The sequence below is a fragment of the Semicossyphus pulcher genome, unplaced genomic scaffold (genome assembly GCF_022749685.1).
Source record: "Semicossyphus pulcher isolate SPU_LCO1_2020_fin unplaced genomic scaffold, fSemPul1.0.p SCAF_10, whole genome shotgun sequence".
Classification (NCBI taxonomy): Eukaryota; Metazoa; Chordata; class Actinopteri; order Labriformes; family Labridae; genus Semicossyphus; species Semicossyphus pulcher.
The window spans coordinates 19,642,806-19,668,807 of record NW_027211604.1 but is presented as its reverse complement, the minus strand read 5'-3'; the positions used below and the strand labels follow the sequence as shown (position 1 = coordinate 19,668,807).

Genomic DNA, 26,002 nt, shown 5'->3' with positions numbered 1-26,002 from the left:
GGCTTTTGCCTTTAATTGACAGGACAGCTGAAGATAGACAGGAAAGCTTGGGGCGCCTGCTCTACCAAATGAGCTAAACCAGCGCCCCAAACCTAAAATCTAAAATGTTGCACGACATAAAGTACAGCATAACTCATTTATTTTCCCAATAAATCAGAATTTAGTATGTTTTGAGACTATCCAAACTAAACAGAAATAGTATTCCTTACATTACTAACTGTGTTGTTGCATGTTAAATTGTCAAAATAAAACCAGAATAAACTGCTTAAATCCCTGGTGACTGTAGTGTTTCTATATTGCATATGGTGTGCATGCTAACAGCATTTGTGTTTAAAGCGTATGGAGAAATTAAAACTTGTGACAGAATTTATACATCTGTAAAAAATATAGTCCTGTAAAGTACATGGGGTTGTGTTACACTTCCCCTCTCATGGTACAGTATGATGATAAGGAACACATGAAAAAGGATGGTCATTAACACAGGAGAGACATTGAAAATGGATCATCAGATATATTTTTCTTACTTGAAATGAGGCTTCAGAGATCTATAGATTACAAAGGTAATAAAAACTAGAATTCACAGATGCTGTAAAAAAACAAAACAAAACAAAAACTTGTGTCAGGACTCTGCAACTAACATACAAACAATTTTTGCTACACATTAACAACTGTCTAGTGACAGATTTGCGTTCTTTTTTTGTGATGTGAAATGTGGGGAGTAGAGAGTGGGGGATGACATGCATCCAATGGATTTGGATTCTTTTAAAAACTATATACAGGTGGCGGTTTAGCTCAGCGGTCAAAGGACAGAGGCTATAGAGGCCTTGATGCAGCCGCCCCTGGTTTGACTCCCACCCTCAGCCATTTACCGCATGCCCCCATTTCTTCTTTGCCTGTTTCCAACACTATCCACTGACAATAAAGGCATAAAAGGAAAACATAAAACATAAAACATTCATATAGCATGTATATGCATACATATATAAGAGTAAAATATGTAAGTGTAAACAAAATACTTTCTATAATATGGTCATTATAAATGCAACTTTTAAAAGGTTTTTTAAGCAACATCCATTGAAATTTTTGACAAATTTATGAAAAACAACTTAATAAACCCAAAAATGAACAACATAAACAATGGCTATAATACTTAATGGAAACACCAACATATGAACTACATCAGACTCTAATCATAGTGGACCCTCCAGGAGTGCACCTGCAGCTTTTGGGGTTTCTTTTTCAGTGATGCACGGACACTTCAGTCTGTTACAGGAAAAAAAGAAAACGCTAGTTTGCATTGTTCCTTACAGGATATAGGGCTGATTAAAGATGAAACACATATATATTTCTTGGATGAGATTAACTCTATCATCATAACAAGCAGCTGCATTCACGACAACAGCAGGTGTCACATGATTACATCCAAACATGTTATTGACATGTTTTGTTTTATTATTCTTTTTAAACGGAATTGTAAAATTATCTGTTAACCAATAAGTATTGTGTACAGTCCATTTACAGTCTTAATTTTAGCTTCTCAAATTTGTCAGCATCACTCTTTTTTTCTAGTTTGAAATCTTCCGAACGAGAATATTGGACTTTACTTTTCCTTTCCAGGTGTGATTGCACAGTGTGTGTGTGTAAGCAGTTTAAATACAAAGCTAATAGCTAATAAATTACATATTGGGGCAACAATCCCCACTCATGGTCTTAATGCTAAGAACGTGGACAATCCAAAGACTTTTGGATGTATAATTTATAGAAAGAACTTCAGAAATATGATGTATGTGTGAAATCAGTGTATCACTTCACAGATAAAACAAAGTTATAAAATATATAAACCATCTATTATAACTTAGTAAACAAAAACCAGTTTGGCACAGGAGAAGTTTAGTAAAAAGGTGTGTTTCTTAAGCAGCCTACCTTTCTATTTTAGGCATCTGTTGAAGAGTTTCAGGGAGAGGTTTTCCAAAACTCTCTGGAAGGAAAAGAGCAGCAAAGGCAGACACAGCAGCCATAGTCGCCAATATGATATAAGGAAGGTACTTGTAGTACATACCTAAAAAAGGACAAGGGGATGTTAGATGGGAGAAAAGTATGGGTCCTTGTGTTTACAGTATGTGTTAATGAAAGAGTGTGAGCATGGCTTACAAACATAGTAAAGTAAGATTTAATAGCCCAGACTGAACGTGTGGGTCAGTCAGTCTATCATTGGAGCTGCTTAATAAGCTAAATTTCAGATTAATAGTTATTATTATTATTTAAACCCAGGTTACTCACTCTGCTGTAACAACATTGGTGCAAAGCAGCTCCCCAATCTGGAAACTGTGCTGCATATCCCTGTCGCTGTGTTCCTGAGCACTGTCGGGTAAAGCTCCGCAATGTAGGCAAACATCAGGGAGGAACCAGTGGTGATGGAATATTTAGCAAACATCTCCAGTGAAAGAGCCAGATTTGGAAGACCTTAAGAATAAAATAATAACACAAAGGTCACACATCTTTTTAATGTAGCCTCTTCCTCCTCCTGTAACAGAGGATGGATATATATTTAAACATTTATATAGTTTTTCTGAAATCAAATTTCACAGCCAGGACCCTCACTTGGCACCAAGAATCTGTGAATAGAGTCCAGGGTGTTTAACAGGGATAGGAGAGCAGGAAGGTGCCTGTTTACAAGCAGAATTCCTGCTTGAAGAATTCTTAGTCAATCAAAATGCTCAGATTAACGGGTTTTCGGAGCATTTTTTCAGTGCTTACTTTGAGGCACTAGTTGAATGAGGTAAAGTGGCACTGCTTCAAGAAGCAAAGTGCCGATGACTGCCACTCGTCTTGGGAGGTAACGCAGAGCAAGCCAGCTGGAAATGTAAGCTGGAACCTCCACTGCTGCAGAGAGGAAAGCACTAATGTAGGGGTCGGCATGGAGGTGGGCTGTGTTGAGGGATAGGCTATAGTATCCAAAAATCATATTAAACCTGGACGAGAAGAAGATACAGACATACAGCACAGATGTTTGAAAAGATATATGCATAGAATTAGCATATGACAGCACATACTTTGTTACCTCTGGACTAATTGCTTCACGCTTACAAAAAGCTGTTTTGGTATAAGGACAAAAATGTGCATTCATTAATACATAGATTTTGGGCATGACTGTGTGCTTAGCCGTACAGACCATCATTTATATATGGGCAGAATATTTCAGGGGTATTATTTACTCAGAAAAGTTATGAATTTTACCGTGCCTGAATGTCACAATCCTATCTTTTATAGGGATGCACGATATTGGATTTTTTGCCGATATCCGATATGCCGATATTTTACAACTCATTTAGCCGATTACCGATACCGATATTTATTTCCTGCACACCTTATTGCAGAGATCATCAACTCTCTTCTGTATTGGAATTAGCGTACAGTATAATGGTGATACTCTTATCACATTTGTTACAATGGTCGGGGTGACGGGTCTTGAGATGGTTAATCAAGTTTGTAGTGTTGACAGACTTGGCTCCTCCTCGCATCACCGAAGCTGAGCAGTCATTGCAAAAAGCAGTTTTGCTATCTATTTCGGACACTTTGAAAAACTTCCACACCACGGACATTTTGGCTTCTAACTCTCTCATGCTGCAGGTAGACACACGTGACGTCATCACGCTGCACCGCACAGGTCTTCTTCACGCCGGGGACATTGCGCCGAGGTCGGGCATTTAATCAAGTATGCAGCAGCCCATTATTTTATCGGTTAATTATATCGGCGGATATCGGCGTATTGGCCGATATCCGATAGTTCATTTTTAAGCCAATATCGGCCGATATCGATAATATCGTGCATCCCTAATCTTTTATTTGCCATTATATTCATGCAAGAGCTCACATCAGCAGCTGACCAAAGTGCTGTACAATGCATAAAAGAAGCAATACATAGAAACCAAAGCAATGAGACAGACCCAAACAATACACAACAGGCTGCCTATTCAGGACGTGGGGGCTCAAAAGCTAGCACATACAGGTATGTTTTGAGGCGAGCCTTAAAAGACTCAACAGAGGGGGCAGACCTGACCCACAATGGAAGGCTATTACACAGTCGAGAGGCCTTGACTGAGAAAGCGTGGTCACCTCTAAGTTTAAATTACAGCGCAGGAATGCCAGGAGACCTGTGTCAGAAGATCTGAGGGGCCTGGAGATTTTTATAAGGGCTGAGGAGGTTAGTTATATAGGAGGGGGCCAAGACATTCAGGGCTTTAAATACAAACAGCGCAAACCTAAAATCAATCCTGAAGCGGACGAATATGTTCCCCTTTTCCTGGAACCAGTCAGCAGCCTGGCTGCAGCATTTTGGACCAGTTGCAGGCGGGACAGGGACGACTGGCTGATGCCAGTATACAGGGAGTTACAGTAATTGAGTTGGGAAGGGATGAAAGCATGGAATACCTTTTCTAAGTCACTGACGGAGAGAATCAGAATCTGAATCAGAATCTGTGTTTATTGCCAAGTAGGTTTACACATACAAGGAATTTGTTTTGGTGATCTTGGTGCAGAACAATTAACACAGAACTAGATTAAAATTAAGTAAAAGAGTTAAATAGTATAAGATAAAAAAAATAGAAATAAGAATAAAAAAAATAAAAGCAATACGTATAATACAAATAGTACAAAATATGTACAATAGGTGTGATTAAAAACTGTACAGGTGTGCAAGATATAAAACAGTGCAAAGAGCTTACAATATTAATTTAACAATAGTGCAGTGTATAGACAATATAAGTCCAGTGTGCATTAATGTAACGCATAGTCTGAATTACAGACTTAACACTCGTTAAGTGTTAAGTGACTGAGGGGCTGGATGAGAGTCCATGTCACGTGGGGGGTTGGTGGGGGGTTGGTGGGGGGTCGGGGCCTTTTGACGAGGCTGGCAGCAGAGGGGAAGAAACTGTTCTTGTGTCAGGAGGTTTTGGTCCTGATGGAGCGCAGCCTCTTGCCAGAGGGGAGGGTCTCAAAGAGACAGTGACCGGGGTGAGAGGGGTCGGCCACAATCTTACCTGCACGCCTCAGGGTCCTGGATGGGTTTTAACTTTGAAATGGTTCCCTCTACATAAGACTGGTTAAAAGGAGGAGCCATTGTTTTGTTCATTTAAACTTCAGTGCGAGTTTATGGGAAATAATATTTACTTACGAAACCAGGCAGAGAATGAATGTCAGGACTCTGAGTTGACTGTTCCTCACCAGGTCCAAGACAGAGTGATGTTCTTTAGGGCGCGTTTTTGTCTCATCAACCTGGAAGATATAATAAATATCATCCTTTAATTTAATGATTTTTTTCAACATGAGGAAATGACAGCGCCACAAAAGTGAAGCCAAAACATTTGAAGCGCCCCCTGCTGACTGGCTGCAGTATAGGTCATAAAGCCCACCTCCTACATGTTAACAGATGGGACATGAGTTAAACTATAAAATCAAAAAACACGTCAAATACATTTTACTTAAACATGGTTTCTTAAACATTATAGTTAGTTCTTATCATTCTGATTTATTTCCAAGTTCCTGAGTGTTAAGTGTTGATTTTTGGAAGTTTAGTTTTAATTAGTTATTTGTAGGGATGTAGGATATTGGATTTTTTGCCGATTTCAATACCGATATATTAGGTACTTATTCGGATCACTCAAATTTCTGAGCGCACCTGAATGCAGCATCCCCCCAAAACAAGGCAGTGAGAGAGACATGCCCGGACTTGTTTACTGCACCTACTACGGAAACATCAGTAATCGACTCTTTTTATCGTGTGTGCGTCCATGAATATGTAAGTTAGTTTTGCACTGATGTTTATGTTACACTCGGCTTTGTCCGCAAGTGTATTTTCGGCGTGTTTGATGTTGTTAAGTCCGGCAAAATGACGAGAATGTGAGCTAACTGTTAGCTAGTTAAGAGATGTTAAAGCTGTTTAACTTCTATTCATGAGTTTCTGTGACTTTTTAGTCTTTATTTGTATATTGTTGCTAACATTGTAAAGGCAGTGTGCGCACACACTCGTGCTGAGTTTACACTGACATTACGTCAAGCTTTCATAGGGAATCATCGAGCATAAAGGTGTGGTTTTATCGGCGGGAAGACATCGGCAGAAAAGCCTTAATCTGCAGATACCGATAACGTGCTGATAATATCGTGCATCCCTAGTTATTTGATGCCATAAAAAGGGGGTGATCCATCCTCTGTTGACAGCTCTGATGTCAATCAGTAGTCAGCCACAACACATGAGATGAGATGAGGGATCTCTGCTGTTTTGTCAGTAAGTCAAATGTGTGTTTTGGTTAACTGAAGGCGCGGTATGTCATGGTTCCACCAGCCAATCCCTACTGTACAAACACTGTTTCCAATTTTGTCCTTGGTTTCGACCTGCAAGATTAAAGTTAAAATCAACTTACATTGTAGTCTTGAAAGATGACTCTAGGAGCCTGAACTTTGTTCCACTTAGCAGCCTTTCTCACTATGGCCTCTGCCTCCTCCACTCTTCCCTGAGAGAGGAGCCACAGAGGAGACTCTGGGATGAACCTGCCTCATTACACAACAGAGAGGAAGGCACAGAGAGTTTCAATCTGATGAGTCTTAAGTTTCTCTTGGGAAAATGTAGTCAATAATGATTACAATGTGATTTGCCATAATGGCATTAGCTCCCCATAATAGCATGATAGGACTGCAGGTTGAAATGGCGAACTGGCCCTTTAAGTGTTTGAACTTTGTTTTAGGAGTCTGTTGTTTAACTAGGAAATAAAAAATGTAAAATAGTTGCTTTTTTTCATTTGTTAGCTTTGCCTTGCTCCAACTCATGTTTAACTTCACTGACACTAAGACTTCAAGTCAGTCTACCATTTACAGCACATCCATTCAGTATATACAGTATTATTGGGAAAAATATTTAAATACAACATCCTCCATCACATTTGTCAATTTACAATAAGCTTTCTTGTAGTGAGTGCCTCTTACCACCAGAAGGGGAGGTAGACCAGGCTAGACACAGACAAAGCCACCAGGAGAGGCTTCCAGTCCCTTATAAAGTAAGCAAACAAAGGCAGCATCATGTAGCCAATGGCAAAGCCTAAACACGTGCCCAGAGATGAGTAAAGGACTCGCACATTGCCGGTCAAGGTCTCAGCCCCTGCACGCAGAGATAAAGAAATGCAAAAAGAATGACATGTAGTGATCAAGTAAAAAGTAGCAAAAAATCAGTAATCAGTAAATCTCATAACTTTTTTAAGCTGTATTCATGGAAGGGAAGTGTCATACGTACCCAGCACTAAAGCACCTATGTAGTTGGACATCTGTCCCAAACCGTTGAAGAAGAGGAGGATGGTGAACATAAGCCAGGAGACAGAGAAGATCTGAGCAAAGGTAAAGGCCGTCTGAACGGCCATGGTCGCAAAAAGAACAGGTTTCCTCCCAAATCTACAGATAAAAGGTGAAAGAAACACGTAGAAAAAAAATTAATTATGACCGAAATACAAAATACAACACATTGTGAGCATTTTTATTTTTAAACTTATTGTAACCTTATAATGCAATGCTTACATGTCCAAAAGAATAATTATGTTTTATGTTTCATTTTATTATGAAGGATAAATGTAGCTCTTTTTCAGTGGTGTTGTGCCAATAACTACTGTTGTACTTTACACCGTGTATTAAAGTAACACCAGTCTTAAAAATGGCTGCATACATTTTCTATACTGCTGTACATCACATGGAGATACTGTTTTCACTACCTGTCTGAGAGCTGTCCTGCAAAGAAGGATCCAAAAACAACTCCCACGTAGAAAACGGTGGAAGTGAACGGCTGCTTCCACTGCTCGCTGCACACCAGGTCAAACTGGAAAATCAACACTTAAACAATCATATACTTTGACTAGAGGATATTCATGTTCATGTTGCTCACCAACTGACATGAGATTAGATTAACTGCCTTTGGAATATGCAAACTTTTACTTACAAACCAAATGTGTGGAAATCTTGGCAAAGAGTTAGTTAATAAAAAGGAAACCCAGAGCAGGAAATTCAAGTTCATGCAAAAGCAGCCAAAACAAGCTTTTGAAATAATACACCTGCCTACAGTGAAGAAATTTCCTTTCTAACCAAATTAAATTATTTCCTGACTTGGCAAACTATAATGTACAATTGTGTTCTTAAATCTCTTTTTATGCTGGCCTTTATATTATCCATTCATAATGTGCTTCCATTTTAAGTAGTGGGGACAAAATCCACAGTCCTGTTACTGTGTAAAAACGCGTACTAAAGTTTAGGATAAAACACATATGGGGCTTCAGCAGTGTGAGTTTGACTAATCAAAATGCTTTCTTCCAGTTTAGCGACTCCCTCTCTCCTTCTTGGCGACTTTTTTCTAAAAAGCAACACGCGACAAATTTAGCATCTTTTTCAGACCAGTGAAATATATATATTGTAATTCATTCCCATGTATGCTGCTCAGAGTAATCGCAGTTCACGGCTCCTCTGCCTACAGCTCCACAGCACAGTCTCCTCTCTCCTCTTGTCCCGTGCGTAGCAAGCACTGCGCAGGCAGTCAGGGGCGGGCGGGGTTGGCCTGGGGCAGCAGGCTGGAAGAGGACAGCAGTCAATCGGGCAGCTCGCTTACCGCAGCAGTGCTGTGACAACCGCCACACCGAACCATCCCATTATTATCGCGATTAATCACAGCAAATTGTGCGATTAATTAGTTAATTTTTTTTAATTGATCGACAGCCCTAAAACAAAGTCATGAGAAATTGGAAAGATAGAATAACTATCTTGCTTTGAACTGTTGGTCTGACATAATCAGTCATGCAAAGACATGCCCTCAGCTTATGTTATCTAATGGACTGATGACTAATCTGATAATTAAGCAAATAATCAACAGTCACCTGGTTGTCAAGCACTGATCAAACACATCAGTCCCATCCTCCATAGCTCTGCTGTCTGTATCTTGCCTAGGTTCACTTTCATCTCTGGTTATTCCGGTCTGTCCATGAACTCAACTCAACTCAGTTCTGACACCCTTTATTAGCTGTTTCATCTCAGCAGCTGTAGAGGCTGACAACAGGTATGTACAAGTCTCCCTGTTCTTCTTTCATCTGGTGCCTCAAAGTGAGTATCATAAAGAAAACCCCATAATATAAAAAGCTGAATCTTTTCATGTATCAAGCAGCCTCTTACATGTATAGCAGTAATATAATAGTGATCATTTTGTTACCCAAAAATCTGTTGGACTTATTCTGTGTTGTCTTACATAGTGTATGTAAGACTCCTAAAATAGGTTATATTCAAAAGCTTTCCATCTTTAAGCCCGTGCAAATACAAATCACACGATAGAAAGCAGAACGAATGATCAAATGCAGAGACAAGAACACCTGACAGGCGAGGTTGGAGCAGCAGGCTTGATGACCTTCTATACAAATTGCAACAACTTAATTAAATGTCAATTTAATTAAATGTCTCACTCGTTGTGTTGGCATTTACAAGCTTTGATGACAGACAGTATGTGTGCCTGATGCTCTGGCACAGTTTTTGTCTTTGTTGGATTCTAGGAAATCGGCCACTCCCTTGACATTTCATTTAGTACTGCTTTAAGTTTAAGAAGCGTCCAAAAGCTGCAGAGAAAAAGCCATACGTTAAATAGACAGTGCAGATTGGAAAAGAAAGAACAAACACAGGCAGGAAGGGGCTGAGGGGTGCACATGCAGAGACAATAAGAGAAACAAAGCAAAGAATTAAGAGCTAAGGATGAGGAGGGAGATTGAGGGAACAAGAGAAAAGACAGTAAGCTTGCACACTCACCTCAGAAACAAGGGTAGACTGGTAAATGTCTTTGCTGTAGCTCCACCCGTCCACACAGCGCTCCTGCTGCAGCTCAGTGAGGTTGACATTCCTGCCAGGAACGAATCCCTGAGCAGAGAGATTTCTGACTACATCCAACTTGTATCTGCTGCAACTGATCCGCTCCTGTTTCCCATTCACCATCTTACAGTAACAAGGACACAAACTGCATTAGTTGTATTAATGACATTTCTTTGACACTGAATTTATGAAATTGATCATCTTATCTTATAATGAACACTGTTGCAAAGCTGTAACAAAACATTATTTGAAAGCCTTGAGATTTAATATATATTTTTAAATCACTTCTAAAAAAACTTACTTCAGACTTGTTTTTATGTGATGTCACCTTTTTAAATGCATTTAAAACTATTCATCTGTTCTTTAAGTCCTCTTCTGATGTCCTATTTTTAACATCTTTATTGCTTTTATTTAATTGTTTATCTTTTATTCTTCTTACTGTTCCAAACCTTTCATCTGTTTTATTTCCTCTGATGTGATGTCTTATAATCTTTTATTGCTTTAAGTGCCTTTCCTAGGTCTACCTGTCTTCTTGCATTTATTTTTATTTGCATTTATCCTTGTTGACCTTTTTGCATTGGCATTGTGTTCCTGCCTTTTGTTGATTCTTTTTTGACTACTCTGTTTGGCTTTAAAATTCAAACTGTCCTGATCCAATCGTATCCTGTATGACTGCATGATGTGTAAGTAAGACAATTTGAATCTAAATGTTATTGATGGTATTTTGTATGACCAGTTCAGGAAGATATAAATATTACTTTAAATACAAGTGTAATAAGTAGGATATACTATTCTAATAAAACATGTCATTATTCTACATAATAATAGTAATAATGTTATTCCTTTTTCAACTTGCTGCATAATTTCTGTGCAAAAGAATAAAAAAATCTTAGTCTTACCTTCATTGGTATGATGGCTTCATGCCACTCTTCAGTCAGGTTGCCCTCAGGAACAAGGCAGTGGTGGTTGGGCATGTCCATTAGGAAGACTAGTGTAAAGGCACCAAATCCATTTGGCACAATGCTGATACAGAGCAGGAAGAAGATGACCTGCTGGAAACGTCCCCACTGACCCAGAAAAGCGATGCTGTGAGTGTAATCCTTCATCGTCAGACTCCTCTAGGATTTTTGTTCTATCTTCCAGAAACTGTGACCTGCACACGATCTGTTTCCTTTTCCTTACACAGTAAGCTTTGTGGATAAACCGGTTGTCATGTACAGACATGTGTATAGCCACCGCCCTGTAGGGGATGAAAACTGGTTGGTTGTGTTTTGGTTGTATTTCCTGATCCTGACATCTGTTCTTACATTCCACCTGCTCATTTCACCCAGATTCTGACATTCTGCATTTAAAACAGCCAGTGGCCAACCAAAGTGCTTTACATTAAAGCAGGAAGAAACAATAAAAACAATAGAAGCATAAAACATAAGAACATAAAAACAACAATATGGATAAACCGAATCAAATAAAAGACCCAATAAAAGTGACTATCCTCTGCTGAAGGCCACAGTGAACAAGTGCGTTTTCAAAAGTTTTTTAAAAGTGGTGAGACAATTTGCAGTCCGGACAGTAAAAGGTAAAGCGTTCCACAGAGTGGGAGCCGCAACAGCAAACGCTCGATCTCCTCTCGATTTTAAAAATGATCGAGGGACATCCAGGACCACCTGATCAGCTGACCTTAGGGCTCTGGAGGGCTGGTGTACCTTAATAAGGTCAGACAGGTATTCCGGGGCCAGTCCATTCAGAGACTTAAAAACAAATAAAATAATCTTAAAATCAATCCTGTACCTAACCGGAAGCCAGTGAAGTGCAGAAAGCACCGGAGTTATGTGCTCATGCTTCTTTGCCCCAGTTAGTAGACGAGCTGCTGCATTCTGGACCAGCTGCAGGCGGTTGAGCTCTGACTGGTCAATGCCAAAATACAATGAGTTACAATAATCCAAACGAGACGTAATAAGAGCATGGATAACTTTTTCAAGATCTTTCTGACATATATAAGGTTTAACTCTGGCTAGAAGCCTCAGCTGAAAAAGGCTAGATTTGACCACTGAGCTGACCTGTTTGTCCAGTTTAAAAGCACCATCAATAATCACACCAAGATTCCTGGCATGGGATCCTATGTGAGGTGCCAAAGAGCCAAGAGAGCTAGCAAGGACCTGAACCAGGTCAGGGCGACCAAACAGGACGACCTCTGTTTTGTTTTCATTTAATTTTAAAAAGTTTAGATTCATCCATGTTCTAACATCACTCATGCAGTCAAGCACGGCCTGAAGAGAGTCTTCGGTAGGGACCTTTAATGGTAAATACACCTGCACATCATCAGCAAAGCAGTGAAAAGGAACACCATGCTTTCTAAAAATCGACCCCAGGGGTAGCATATAAAGGGAGAACAGTATAGGGGGCCAAGAACTGACCCCTGGGGGACCCCGCATGTCAGAGGGGCCACTGTGGAGGAAAACTGGCCCATGTGCACAGAGAGTATTCTTTCAGAGGGGTACGATTTGAACCAGCCCAAAGCAGTGCCTTTGATGCCTACACATTGTTCGAGGCGTGAGAGAAGGATTGTATGATCCACTGTGTCAAACGCCGCTGTCAGGTCAAGAAGAATTAAAAAGGCACAGTGACCAGAATCAAGGTTCAACAAGAATGAAGTAATGAATGTTTCCTCACTGCTAACTATATGATAACCATCACTATTCCTGAAGCCTCTCACCTTTCTCTCCTGGGCATCTGATTCATAGTTTGAGGTAGAGGTTGTCCAAAGCTGAGAGGGTGGCAAAGGCAGACACAACAGTCCCCAGTGTAATGTATGGGAGGTACTTAAAGTACACTCCTACGGGGGGGTGGGGGGGATGGACAGTTATCATGGGGACGAAGCCTGGGTGTGGATATGGAAATACTTCCCCCTTCAATGTAGATTAAATCAAAAGTCAGATGAAGATTTAAGACGAGGGGTCCGTTGAAGACAGGTGGTTCAACAAACCCTCTAACTCCCGACTGTGGTTTGATTTACCCTGAGCTGAAAGTCGCTGGCTTTTTGGTTTCAGAACAGCTGATCTGAGTTAGTTCAATCAATCCTAACTTTGCTTAAAAACGTCTAGCAGGTAGTCCTAGCCTAGGAGTGATTTAGGAACACTCTCAGAGCAACTCTGAGCAAGGAAGGGAAAGAAACTTCTATCTTAGTGAGGAGGCGTGGTTGACCCCGTTGCGAGGTATGACACATTCTTTCAGAAGCTGCAATTGGCTGATCCAAAAAAAAGCTCTTTCAGAGATGATGGGCAGAGAAGGACAGTGAAATCTATCGGCCTAATCATAGAATTTACTCAGACAGTGTAATTATGAACACCATTTTATGTACTGAACATCTCTGTTGAATAAATTATGAGCCACACTTGAAAGTATAAAGCCTACAGAAAGTTTGAAACACATGCTCATCTTCACATGCAGCTATATTTACTTGATCACTTTCATTTACAATGCTGCTAATTTTAGTACTTGATCTAATTGATATTAACGAGGGAAAATGGCCCATCTTGGCAATTTGTGTGAATGCTGGCCAGCCTATATAAAGCTTATAAGAAGCTGCGTTTGCTGCATTTAACAAGAAGAACCAGAAATCCTAACTGGATGGAGGGACAGTGTTTACTTTTATCACAAGTAGTTGATGAATAAAAAAACATTTTAGGACATAAATTCAGCCCCGGTTTTACAGCTCAAACCAAGAGGCAGGCATGGGAAGATGTAGCGCAGCAGATAAATGCATCTTTCCCTCTGGTTGTGCGCACTAGTGAAGAGTGTGAAAAGTAGTATTAAAGTCTAACGTGAGAGAGGAGACTGCAGCACCCTAACGGGAATCTGCAAGCACAGGTGAGATAGTTTACCTCTTACCTATAACTGCTGTCAAAGTTAACTTAAATGGAGAATTAAAATATGCCTGTGCAATAATATGGATGTGCGTCCCATACCCAAGCCCGCTATACCCATGCCTATTCCCTTTAATTGTGATCACTCAGCTGATTGACGGTTGCGACAATATCGCGTTGTTGCGTCGCATCTCTAATGAGATCTACCACAAACTTGATCCCTGCACGATCCACTTTGTAGGCTGTTGTTTAATTAGCTCACTGTTATTCAGTGTTTTGAGAACTTTTCTCATATCTCTCCGTCTTTCCGCCATTTTCTTCTCTGCTTAAGAAACTCTTAAGCCTCTTAAAAGTCCTCCTCACTACTCGTAACAGTTTCTCACCTTAGGAGCTCTCTTAAGGGCTGAGATGCTTTCTGAATAACTTAACCTAACTAGATCTTTACCAGGATCTAGTCTTAACTTTAAGGAGAAATTCTTAGAAAATGTCACGATTCTTTCTTCACTAGGAGCAACTCTTTGTACTAGGAAGCTTTATGAATACAGGCCCAGGAGCTCTTGAAAACTAAAAAGTTAGCTGTGAAGGATATACATACATATATATATAAGAGTAAAATATATTTACATTGTAAGTGTAAACAAAATACTTTCTATAATATGGTCATTATAAATGCAACTTTTAAAAGGTTTTTTAAGCAACATCCATTTAAATTTTTGACAAATTTATGAAAGACAACTTAATAAACCCCAAAATGAACAACATAAACAATGGCTATAATACTTAATGGAAACACCAACATATGAACTACATCAGACGCTAATCATAGTGGACCCTCCAGGAGTGCACCTGCAGCTTTTGGGGTTTCTTTTTCAGTGATGCACGGACACTTCAGTCTGTTACAGGAAAAAAAAGAAAACACTAGTTTGCATTGTTCCTTACAGGATATAGGGCTGATTAAAGATGAAACACATATATATTTCTTGGATGAGATTAACTCTATCATCATAACAAGCAGCTGCATTCACGACAACAGCAGGTGTCACATTATTACATCCAAACATGTTATTGACATGTTTTGGAGGGAGGACACAGAGCTATTACACAAAGAAAGGTCTGGGATTTAAACTCTACATGTGAGCGTAGTTTCCTGAAGTAAATATCTCATCCTGTGTCCTTTTAGGTGTCAAACAAACTAACTAGTTACTGCCAGCTTTGCAGGAGGAATACATAAGGGTTTAACCAGTGCAAACTCCCCGCAGTTGGTTTAAATGCAATTCCAAATTCCAATGTATTATTATTTTTTAAACAGAGTTGTAAAATTATCTGTTAACCAATAATTATTGTGTAAAGTCCATTTACAGTCTTAATTTTAGCTTCTCAAATTTGTCAGCATGACTCTTTTTTTCTAGTTCGAAATCTTCCGAGTGAGTTTAAATACAAAGCTAATAGCTAATAAATTACATATTGGGGCAACAATCCCCACTCATGGTCTTAATGCTAAGAACGTGGACAATCCAAAGACTTTTGGATGTATAATTTATAGAAAGAACTTCAGAAATATGATGTATGTGTGAAATCAGTTTATCACTTCACAGATAAAACAAAGTTATAAAATATATAAACCATCTATTATAACTTAGTAAACAAAAACCAGTTTGGCACAGGAGAAGTTTAGTAAAAAGGTGTGTTTCTTAAGCAGCCTACCTTTCTATTTTAGGCATCTGTTGAAGAGTTTCAGGGAGAGGTTTTCCAAAACTCTCTGGAAGGAAAAGAGCAGCAAAGGCAGACACAGCAGCCATAGTCGCCAATATGATATAAGGAAGGTACTTGAAGTAAATACCTAAAAAGGACAAGGGGATGTTAGATGGGAGAAAAGTATGGGACCTTTATGTGTGTGTATTTTACAGTATATGTTAATGAAAGAGTGTGAGCATGGCTTACAAACATAGTAAAGTAAGATTTAACAGCCCAGACTGAACGTGTGGGTCAGTCAGTCTATCATTGGAGCTGCTTAATAAGCTACATTTCAGATTAATAGTTATTATTATTTAAACCCAGGTTACTCACTCTGCTGTAACAACATTGGTGCAAAGCAGCTCCCCAATCTGGAAACTGTGCTGCATATCCCTGTCGCTGTGTTCCTGAGCACTGTCGGGTAAAGCTCCGCAATGTAGGCAAACATCAGGGAGACACCAGTGGTGATGGAATATTTAGCAAACAACTCCAGTGAAAGAGCCAGATTTGGAAGACCTTAAGAATAAAATAATAACACAAAGGTCACACATCTTTTTAATGTAGCCTCTTCCTCCTCCTGTAACAGAGGATGGATATATATTTATACATTTATATAGTTTTTCTGAAATCAAATTTCACAGCCAGGACCATCACTTGGCACCAAGAATCTGTGAATAGAGTCCAGGGTGTTTAACAGGGATAGGAGAGCAGGAAGGTGCCTGTTTACAAGCAGAATTCCTGCTTGAAGAATTCTTAGTCAATCAAAACGCTCACATTAACGGGTTTTCGGAGCATTTTTTCAGTGCTTACTTTGAGGCACTAGTTGAATGAGGTAAAGTGGCACTGCTTCAAGAAGCAAAATGCCGATGACTGCCACTCGTCTTGGGAGGTAAAGCAGAGCAAGCCAGCTGGAAATGTAAGCTGGAACCTCCACTGCTGCAGAGAGGAAAGCACTAATGTAGGGATCGGCATGGAGCTGGGCTGTGTTGAGGGATAGGCTATAGTATCCAAAAATCATATTAAACCTGGACGAGAAGAAGATACAGACATACAGCACAGATGTTTGAAAAGATATATGCATAGAATTAGCATATGACAACACATACTTTGTTACCTCTGGACTAATTGCTTCACGCTTACAAAAAGCTGTTTTGGTATAAGGACAAAAATGTGCATTCATTAATACATAGATTTTGGGCATGACTGTGTGCTTAGCCGTACAGACCATCATTTATATATGGGACATATATATATATAAGAATATTTCAGGGGTATTATTTACTTAGAAAAAATATGAATTTTACCGTGCCTGAATGTCACAATCCTTCATTTTAATCTTTTATTTGCCATTATATTCATGCAAGAGCTCACATCAGCAGCTGACCAAAGTGCTGTACAATGCATAAAAGAAGCAATACATAGAAACCAAAGCAATGAGACTGTAATGTTCTGTGTAACCTGTTTGTTTGTTTTAATTTGATCTGTGTTCACTTCCTGTTTTATTTTGTATCCTGGTGCTTGTGTATCATGTCTAGTATTACTTCCTGCCTTTGTTCAGTTTCCCGCCAGTTTTTTCCCTACACCTGTATCCCATTGGTAATTAGTCCAGCCTGTATATATACCCCTGTGTTTCCACTCACCCTCTGCCAGATTGTCATTGTCACCCTCGTGTGTACATGTTTTCCAGCCTTGATACCTTTGTGTTTGCTTGCCCGGTTTTTGAACCCTGTTTGGATTGTTCTGCCCTCACTTACTGATTTTCTGTGTATAACTAAGAAGTAAAGAGCTTTTCCTGCTACTGGATTTTTGTGTTCTGGATTTTTCCTCTGCATTTGAGTATCCTTGGTTTAGGATTGTTACAGAGACAGACCCAAACAATACACAACAGGCTGCCTATTCAGGACGTGGGGGCTCAAAAGCTAGCATATACAGGTATGTTTTTTTTTTAAATAATTTTTATGGCCTTTGGGTTTATTTATAGGACAGCTGAAGATAGACAGGAAATGTTGGGAGTAGAGAGTGGGGGATGACATGCACCAAATGATCGACAGACCGGGAGTCGAACCTGCGATCAGGTGCGGCGAGGACTATAGCCTCTGTACATGGGCGGCTGCTCCACCGACTGAGCTAAACAGCGCCCCATACAGGTATGTTTTGAGGCGAGCCTTGAAAGACTCAACAGAGGGGGCAGACCTGACCCACAATGGAAGGCTATTCCACAGTTGATGGGCCTTGACTGAGAAAGCGTGGTCACCTCTAAGTTTAAATTACAGCGCAGGAATGCCAGGAGACCTGTGTCAGAAGATCTGAGGGGCCTTGAGATTTTTAAAAGGGCTCCGGAGGTTAGTTATATAGGAGGGGGCCAAGACATTCAGGGCTTTAAATACAAACAGCGCAAACCTAAAATCAATCCTGAAGCGGACGAATATGTTCCCCTATTCCTGGAACCAGTCAGCAGCCTGGCTGCAGCATTTTGGACCAGTTGCAGGCGGGACAGGGACGACTGGCTGATGCCAGTATACAGGGAGTTACAATAATCGAGTCGGGAAGGGATGAAAGCATGGAATACCTTTTCTAAGTCACTGACGGAGAGAATCAGAATCAGAATCAGAATCTGTGTTTATTGCCAAGTAGGTTTACACATACAAGGAATTTGTTTTGGTGATCTTGGTGCAGAACAATTAACACAGAACTAGATTAAAATTAAGTAAAAGACTTAAATAGAATAAGATAAAAAAAATTGAAATAAGAATAAAAAAAATAAAAGCAATACGTATAATACAAATAGTACAAAATATGTACAATAGGTGTGATTAAAAACTGTACAGGTGTGCAAGATATTAAACAGTGCAAAGAGCTTACAATATTAATTTAACATTAGTGTAGTGTATAGACAATATAAGTCCAGTGTGCATTAATGTAACGCATAGTCTTTATTACAGACTTAACACTCGTTAAGTGTTAAGTGACTGAGGGGCTGGATGAGAGTCCATGTCACGTGGGGGGTTGGAGGGGGGTTGGTGGGGGGTCGGGGCCTTTTGACGAGGCTGGCAGCAGAGGGGAAGAAATTGTTCTTGTGTCGGGAGGTTTTGGTCCTGATGGAGCGCAGCCTCTTGCCAGAGGGGAGGGTCTCAAAGAGACAGTGACCGGGGTGAGAGGGGTCGGCCACAATCTTACCTGCACGCCTCAAGGTCCTGGATGGGTTTTAACTTTGAAATGGTTCCCTCTACATAAGACTGGTTAAAAGGAGGAGCCATCCTATGCACAAGTGTTAAAGTTCATATACTGCTTAAAGATTTACATCCTGAAGAAGTAATATTTCGGCCAAAGGGTTGTTACATAGTGTTTCAAGTGTTCAAATGAGATAAATGGCTTTAGTATACCAACAGTTTTTGAACACCTTGGTATGCATAAAGTGAGAATGAGAGAATCACTGCATGCATGTAGTTTCACAGCATCTCCTGGTAGATAAATGATCATTTCAAACTAGGGCAAACATTTTGTAGAGCTTAAATCTTAAGTCTTGTTAAAGATATTCTCTTCATGTAATTGTGTTTTGTTCATTTAAACTTCAGTGTGAGTTTATGGGAAATAATGTTTACTTACGAAACCAGGCAGAGAATGAATGTCAGGACTCTGAGTTGACTGTTCCTCACCAGGTCCAAGACAGAGTGATGTTCTTTAGGGCGCATTTTTGTCTCATCAACCTGCAAGATATAATAAATATCATCCTTTAATTTAATGATTTTTTCAACATGAGGAAATGACAGCGCCACAAAAGTGAAGCCAAAACATTTGAAGCGCCCCCTGCTGACTGGCTGCAGTATAGGTCATAAAGCCCACCTCCTACATGTTAACAGGTGGGACATGAGTTAAACTATAAAATCAAAAAACACGTCAAATACATTTTACTTAAACATGGTTTCTTAAACATTATAGATGTTTTTTTTTGGAATTTTAGTTTTAATTAGTTATTTGTAGGGATGTAGGATATTGGATTTTTTGCCGATTTCGATACCGATATATTAGGTACTTATTCGGATCACTCACGTTTCTGAGCGCACCTGAATGCAGCATCCCCCCAAAACAAGGCAGTGAGAGAGACATGCCCGGTCTTGTTTACTGCACCTACAACGGAGACATAGGTAATCGAAGACAGACTATTTTTATCGTGTGTGCGTCCATGAATATGTAAGTTAGTTTTGCACTGATGTTTATGTTACACTCGGCTTTGTCCGCAAGTGTATTTTCGGCGTGTTTGATGTTGTTAAGTCCGGCAAAATGACAAGAATGTGAGCTAACTGTTAGCTAGTTGAGAGATGTTAAAGCTGTTTAACTTCTATTCATGAGCTTCTGTGACTTTTTAGTCTTTATTTGTATATTGTTGCTAACATTGTACAGTCAGTGTGTGCACACACTCGTGCTGAGTTCTTAGGGAATCATCGAGCATAAAGGTGTGGTTTTATTTATTGGCGGAAGACATCGGCAGAAAAGCCTTAATCTACAGATACCGATAACGTGCTGATAATATTGTGCATCCCTAGTTATTTGATGCCATAAAAAGGGGGTGATCCATCCTCTGTTGACAGCTCTGATGTCAATCAGTAGTCAGCCACAACACATGAGATGAGATGAGGGATCTCTGCTGTTTTGTCAGTGGGTCAAATGTGTGTTTTGGTTAACTGAAGGCGCGGTATGTCATGGTTCCACCAGCCAATCCCTACTGTACAAACACTGTTTCCAATTTTGTCCTTGGTTTCGACCTGCAAGATTAAAGTTAAAATCAACTTACATTGTAGTCTTGAAAGATGACTCTAGGAGCCTGAACTTTGTTCCACTTAGCAGCCTTTCTCACTATGGCCTCTGCCTCCTCCACTCTTCCCTGAGAGAGGAGCCACAGAGGAGACTCTGGGATGAACCTGCCTCATTACACAACAGAGAGGAAGGCACAGAGAGTTTCAATCTGATGAGTCTTAAGTTTCTCTTGGGAAAATGTAGTCAATAATGATTACAATGTGATTTGCCATAATGGCATTAGCTCCCCATAATAGCATGATAGGACTGCAGGTTGAAATTGCGAACTGGCCCTTTAAGTGTTTGAACTTTGTTTTAGGAGTCTGTTGTTTAACTAGGAAATAAAAAATGTAAAATAGTTGCTTTTTTTTCATTTGTTAGCTTTGCCTTGCTCCAACTCATGTTTAACTTCACTGACACTAAGTTTTGATAAAGACTTCAAGTCAGTCTACCATTTACAGCACATCCATTCAGTATATACAGTATTATTGGGAAAAATATATAAATACAACATCCTCCATCACATTTGTTAATTTACAGTAAGCTTTCTTGTAGTGAGTGCCTCTTACCACCAGAAGGGGAGGTAGACCAGGCTAGACACAGACAAAGCCACCAGGAGAGACTTCCAGTCCCTTATAAAGTAAGCAAACAAAGGCAGCATCATGTAGCCAATGGCAAAGCCTAAACACGTGCCCAGAGATGAGTAAAGGACTCGCACATTGCCGGTCAAGGTCTCAGCCCCTGCACGCAGAGATAAAGAAATGCAAAAAGAATGACATGTAGTGATCAAGTAAAAAGTAGCAAAAAATCAGTAATCAGTAAATCTCATAACTTTTTTAAGCTGTATTCATGGAAGGGAAGTGTCATACGTACCCAGCACTAAAGCACCTATGTAGTTGGACATCTGTCCCAAACCGTTGAAGAAGAGGAGGATGGTGAACATAAGCCAGGAGACAGAGAAGATCTGAGCAAAGGTAAAGGCCGTCTGAACGGCCATGGTCGCAAAAAGAACAGGTTTCCTCCCAAATCTACAGATAAAAGGTGAAAGAAACACGTAGAAAAAAAATTAATTATGACCAAAATACAAAATACAACACATTGTGAGCATTTTTATTTTTAAACTTATTGTAACCTTATAATGCAATGCTTACATGTCCAAAAGAATAATTATGTTTTATGTTTCATTTTATTATGAAGGATAAATGTAGCTCTTTTTCAGTGGTGTTGTGCCAATAACTACTGTTGTACTTTACACCGTGTATTAAAGTAACACCAGTCTTAAAAATGGCTGCATACATTTTATATACTGCTGTACATCACATGGAGATACTGTTTTCACTACCTGTCTGAGAGCTGTCCTGCAAAGAAGGATCCAAAAACAACTCCCACGTAGAAAACGGTGGAAGTGAACGGCTGCTTCCACTGCTCGCTGCACACCAGGTCAAACTGGAAAATCAACACTTAAACAATCATATACTTTGACTAGAGGATATTCACGTTCATGTTGCTCACCAACTGACATTAGATTACATTAACTGCCTGTGGAATATGCAAACTTTTACTTACAAACCAAATGTGTGCAAATCTTGGCAAAGAGTTAGTTAATAAAAAGGAAACCCAGAGCAGGAAATTCAAGTGAGTTTGACTAATCAAAATGCTTTCTTCCAAAGTTTCAGTTCCTCATAGCACCACTGCAGCACAGCAAGGAAAACAGTTTTGGGAATCACCTTAGGAGGGGATCTTACAATGTCCAGTATGAAGAGACGGAAACTTAGCAAAGCCTGTTTAATAGAATATTTCAGAAATGGTATTGGGCCTTGTTAAAATGACCTGACTAAAGTCAATCCACCTTAAAATATCCGAAGAAAACTTGGCAAGTTGAGTTTCAGGATGTGAATCTTTTAGGCCAATGAGAAGATGGCACAATGTAAAGAAGAGGAGAAGTACACGATCATTGATCTGATGAGAACATCAGAACCACAACACTCATTCTCTTATTGCTGTGGTAAGTGTGACAACACACACACACAACATTATGTGTTGGATTCAAACAGAAAACAATGAAACAAAGTAGTGCTGTCAAAATTAACGCGTAAAAAAACCTTAACGTAGTTAACGCAGCTGTGTTTACTTCCAGTGGCAATTCCTGTGAGTGTTGCCAGTTTAGCGACTCCCTCTCTCCCTCTTGGCGACTTTTTTCTAAAAAGCGACACGCGACAAATTTAGCGTCTTTTTCAGACCAGTGAAATATATATATTGTAATTCATTCCCGTGTATGCTGCTCAGAGTAATCGCAGTTCACGGCTCCTCTGCCTACAGCTCCCAGTTGCTCTGTCTCATCTCTCCTCTTGTCCCGTGCGTAGCAAGCACTGCGCAGGCAGGCAGTCAGGGGCGGGCGGGGCTGGCCTGGGGCAGCAGGCTGGAAGAGGACAGCGGCCAATCGGGCAGCTCGCTCACCGCAGCAGTGCTGTGACAACCACCACACCGAACCATCCCATTATTATCGCGATTAATCACAGCAAATTGTGCGATTAATTAGTTAATTTTTTTTAATTGATCGACAGCCCTAAAACAAAGTCATGAGAAATTGGAAAGATAGAATAACTATCTTGCTTTGAACTGTTGGTCTGACATAATCAGTCATGCCCTCGTTTATGTTATCTAATGGACTGATGACTAATCTGATAATCAAGCAAATAATCAACAGTCACCTGGTTGTCAAGCACTGATCAAACACATCAGTCCCATCCTCCATATCTCTGCTGTCTGTATCTTGCCTAGGTTCACTTTAATCTCTGGTTATTCCGGTCTGTCCATGAACTCAACACAACTCAGTTCCGACACCCTTTATTAGCTGTTTCATCTCAGCAGCTGTAGAGGCTGTAGGACATTTCCACCTGGCTGGCACTGAAGTATGTTCCACAACAGGTATGTACAAGTCTCCCTGTTCTTCTTTCATCTGGTGCCTCAAAGTGAGTATCATAAAGAAAACCCCATAATATAAGAAGCTGAATCTTTTCATGTATCAAGCAGCCTCTTACATGTATAGCAGTAATATAATAGTGATCATTTTGTTACCCAAAAATCTGTTGGACTTATTCTGTGTTGTCTTACATAGTGTATGTAAGACTCCTAAAATAGGTTATATTCAAAAGATTTTTATCTTTAAGCCCGTGCAAATACAAATCACACGATAGAAAGCAGAACGAATGATCAAATGCAGAGACAAGAACACCTGACAGGCGAGGTTGGAGTAGCAGGCTTGATGACCTACTATACAAAATGCAACAACTTAATTAAATGTCAATTTAATTAAATGTCTCACTTGTTAGCATTTATGAGCTTTGATGACAGACAGTATGTGTGCCTGATGCTCTGGCACAGTTTTTGTCTTGTTGGATTCTAGAAAATCGGCCACTCCCTTGACATTTCATTTAGTACTGCTTTAAGTTTAAGAAGCGTCCAAAAGCTGCAGAGAAAAAGCCATACGTTAAATAGACAGTGCAGATTGGAAAAGAAAGAACTAACACAGGCAGGAAGGGGCTGAGGGGTGCACATGCAGAGACAATAAGAGAAACATAAAGCAAAGAATTAAGAGCTAAGGATGAGGAGGGAGATTGAGGGAACAAGAGAAAAGACAGTAAGCTTGCACACTCACCTCAGAAACAAGGGTAGACTGGTAAATGTCTTTGCTGTAGCTCCACCCGTCCACACAGCGCTCCTGCTGCAGCTCAGTGAGGTTGACATCCCTGCCAGGAACGAATCCCTGAGCAGAGAGATTTCTGACTACATCCAACTTGTATCTGCTGCAACTGATCCGCTCCTGTTTCCCATTCACCATCTTACAGTAACAAGGACACAAACTGCATTAGTTGTATTACTGACATTTTAACTTTTTTTTATCTTTGACACTGAATTTATCCTTGTATTACGTGCGGGACCTTAAAGCTATGAAATTGATCATCTTATCTTATAATGAACACTGTTGCAAAGCTGAAGTAACAAAACATTCTTTGTAAGCCTCGAGATCTAATATATATTTTTAAATCACTTCTAAAAACTTACTTCAGACTTTTTTTTATGTGATGTTGTCTTCTTGCAATTATTTTTTTATTGCATTTATCCTTGTTGACCTTTTGCGTTGGCATTGTGTTCCTGCCTTTTGTTGAATTTTTTTTTGGGCCTGACGGTTGACTAATTATTCTGTTATCTTCCTGAGTTCCTGTTTTTACTTTGTCTGTCAAAGCACTTTGTAACACCTGTTTTTAAAGGTGTTACATAATTAAGGTTATAATTATTATTATTTATGGGCATGCTTTAACATTAAACAAACATGATGTGTAAGTAAGACAATTTGAATCTAAATGTTATTGATGGCATTTTGTATGACCAGTTCAGGAAGAGATAAATATTACTTTAAATACAAGTATAATAAGTAGGATATACTATTTTAATAAAACATGTCATTTTTCTACATAATAATAGTAATAATGTTATTCCTTTTTCAACTGGCTGCATAATTTCTGTGCAAAAGAATAAAAAAATCTTTAGAGGAGCTCTCGAAGTCTTACCTTCATTGGTATGATGGCTTCACGCCACTCTTCAGTCAGGTTGCCCTCAGGAACAAGGCAGTGGTGGTCTGGCACGTCCATTAGGAAGACGAGCGTAAAGGCACCAAATCCATTTGGCACGATGCTGATACAGAGCAGGAAGAAGATGACCTGCTGGAAACGTCCCCACTGACCCAGAAAAGCGATGCTGTGAGTGTAATCCTTCATCGTCAGACTCCTCTAGGACTTTTGTTCTATCTTCCAGAAACTGTGACCTGCACACGATCTGTTTCCTTTTCCTTACACAGTAAGCTTTGTGGATAAACCGGTTGTCATGTACAGACATGTGTATAGCCACCCCCCTGTGGGGGATGAAAGCTGGATCAAGTGTTTTGGTTGTACTTCCTGATCCCGACATCTGTTCTTACATTCCACCTGCTCATTTCACCCAGATTCTGACATTCGGCATTTTGAAATTTGTTAACAGGTTAGAACAATGGAGGGCACACCTACACTCATTTGACTTCTGACAAAAAATTGATTTTTATTTTGATCAATTCCTCAGTTTTTTTTTATATTATCGAACTGGAATCACATTATTTTTTCAATGTGAATAAAACCTTTTATAGGCCTATTTCTGAACACTAGGGTTCTAATAATGGAATATTTACTGCTGCTGTAAGATGTTACTGAATGTGCCCTGAGGAGAGAACATACACACGTACCTCTGGGCTACCAAGAGCTCTTAATAGAGCTGTGCAATAATTTGGAGACAGCAGTGCAGAGCCATGGCAGAGTTTATAACCAGGACTACTACACAGGTTCTTTCAGCCTTGGGCTTTTTAGGCAGTGGGACATTTCAGAGGGAGCTAGAAGGGATCTGTCACAACAGGTTTGGCCTTGTGCACAAACACAACTGAGGATAACAACTTAACTATTTGAACAATAACTTGATCCTCAACTGAAAAGTCAGCACCTACCTTCGGGGCTTTTGTGTGAAACTGCAGTGTAAAGCCAGCTGAAGTGTCGGCATAACTCCTGTGTTTTTATTGTCAGTTTGGTTATGTATTTGAGAAATTCAAAAATTGAGGACATTTTTTCCAACCACTACAACTAAAAGTAAAAATGGAAAATGAAAAGACAAAATGGAAAATAAAATATCACATTTCAGTGCCATGGATAAATATG

The 26,002-nt window shown here is 39.7% G+C and overlaps 2 protein-coding genes across 2 annotated transcripts; both read right to left on the bottom strand.

The window, feature by feature from the left end:
* Nucleotides 1–491: 491 nt before the first annotated feature.
* Nucleotides 492–12,648, bottom strand: LOC138602058 (organic cation/carnitine transporter 2-like). Its single transcript, XM_069673438.1, has 12 exons — nt 12,587–12,648; nt 10,773–11,113; nt 9,814–9,996; nt 7,752–7,855; nt 7,283–7,437; nt 6,979–7,150; nt 6,420–6,546; nt 5,174–5,274; nt 2,758–2,972; nt 2,281–2,463; nt 1,924–2,059; nt 492–1,263 (listed from the first exon to the last, which is right to left on the bottom strand). The coding sequence occupies exons 2-12, from the start codon at nt 10,977–10,979 to the stop codon at nt 1,191–1,193; spliced, it is 1,656 nt and encodes a 551-aa protein (XP_069529539.1). The 5' UTR covers nt 10,980–11,113; nt 12,587–12,648; the 3' UTR covers nt 492–1,190.
* Nucleotides 12,649–14,487: 1,839 nt separating this feature from the next.
* LOC138597189 (organic cation/carnitine transporter 2-like) lies at nt 14,488–25,106 on the bottom strand. The gene is made up of 11 exons (XM_069668758.1): nt 24,836–25,106; nt 23,923–24,105; nt 21,607–21,710; nt 21,138–21,292; nt 20,834–21,005; nt 20,263–20,389; nt 19,077–19,177; nt 16,281–16,495; nt 15,804–15,986; nt 15,441–15,576; nt 14,488–14,629 (listed from the first exon to the last, which is right to left on the bottom strand). Exons 1-11 carry the CDS (start codon nt 25,040–25,042, stop codon nt 14,557–14,559), a joined length of 1,656 nt encoding a protein of 551 aa, XP_069524859.1. The 5' UTR covers nt 25,043–25,106; the 3' UTR covers nt 14,488–14,556.
* Between the last annotated feature and the right edge of the window lie 896 nt (nt 25,107–26,002).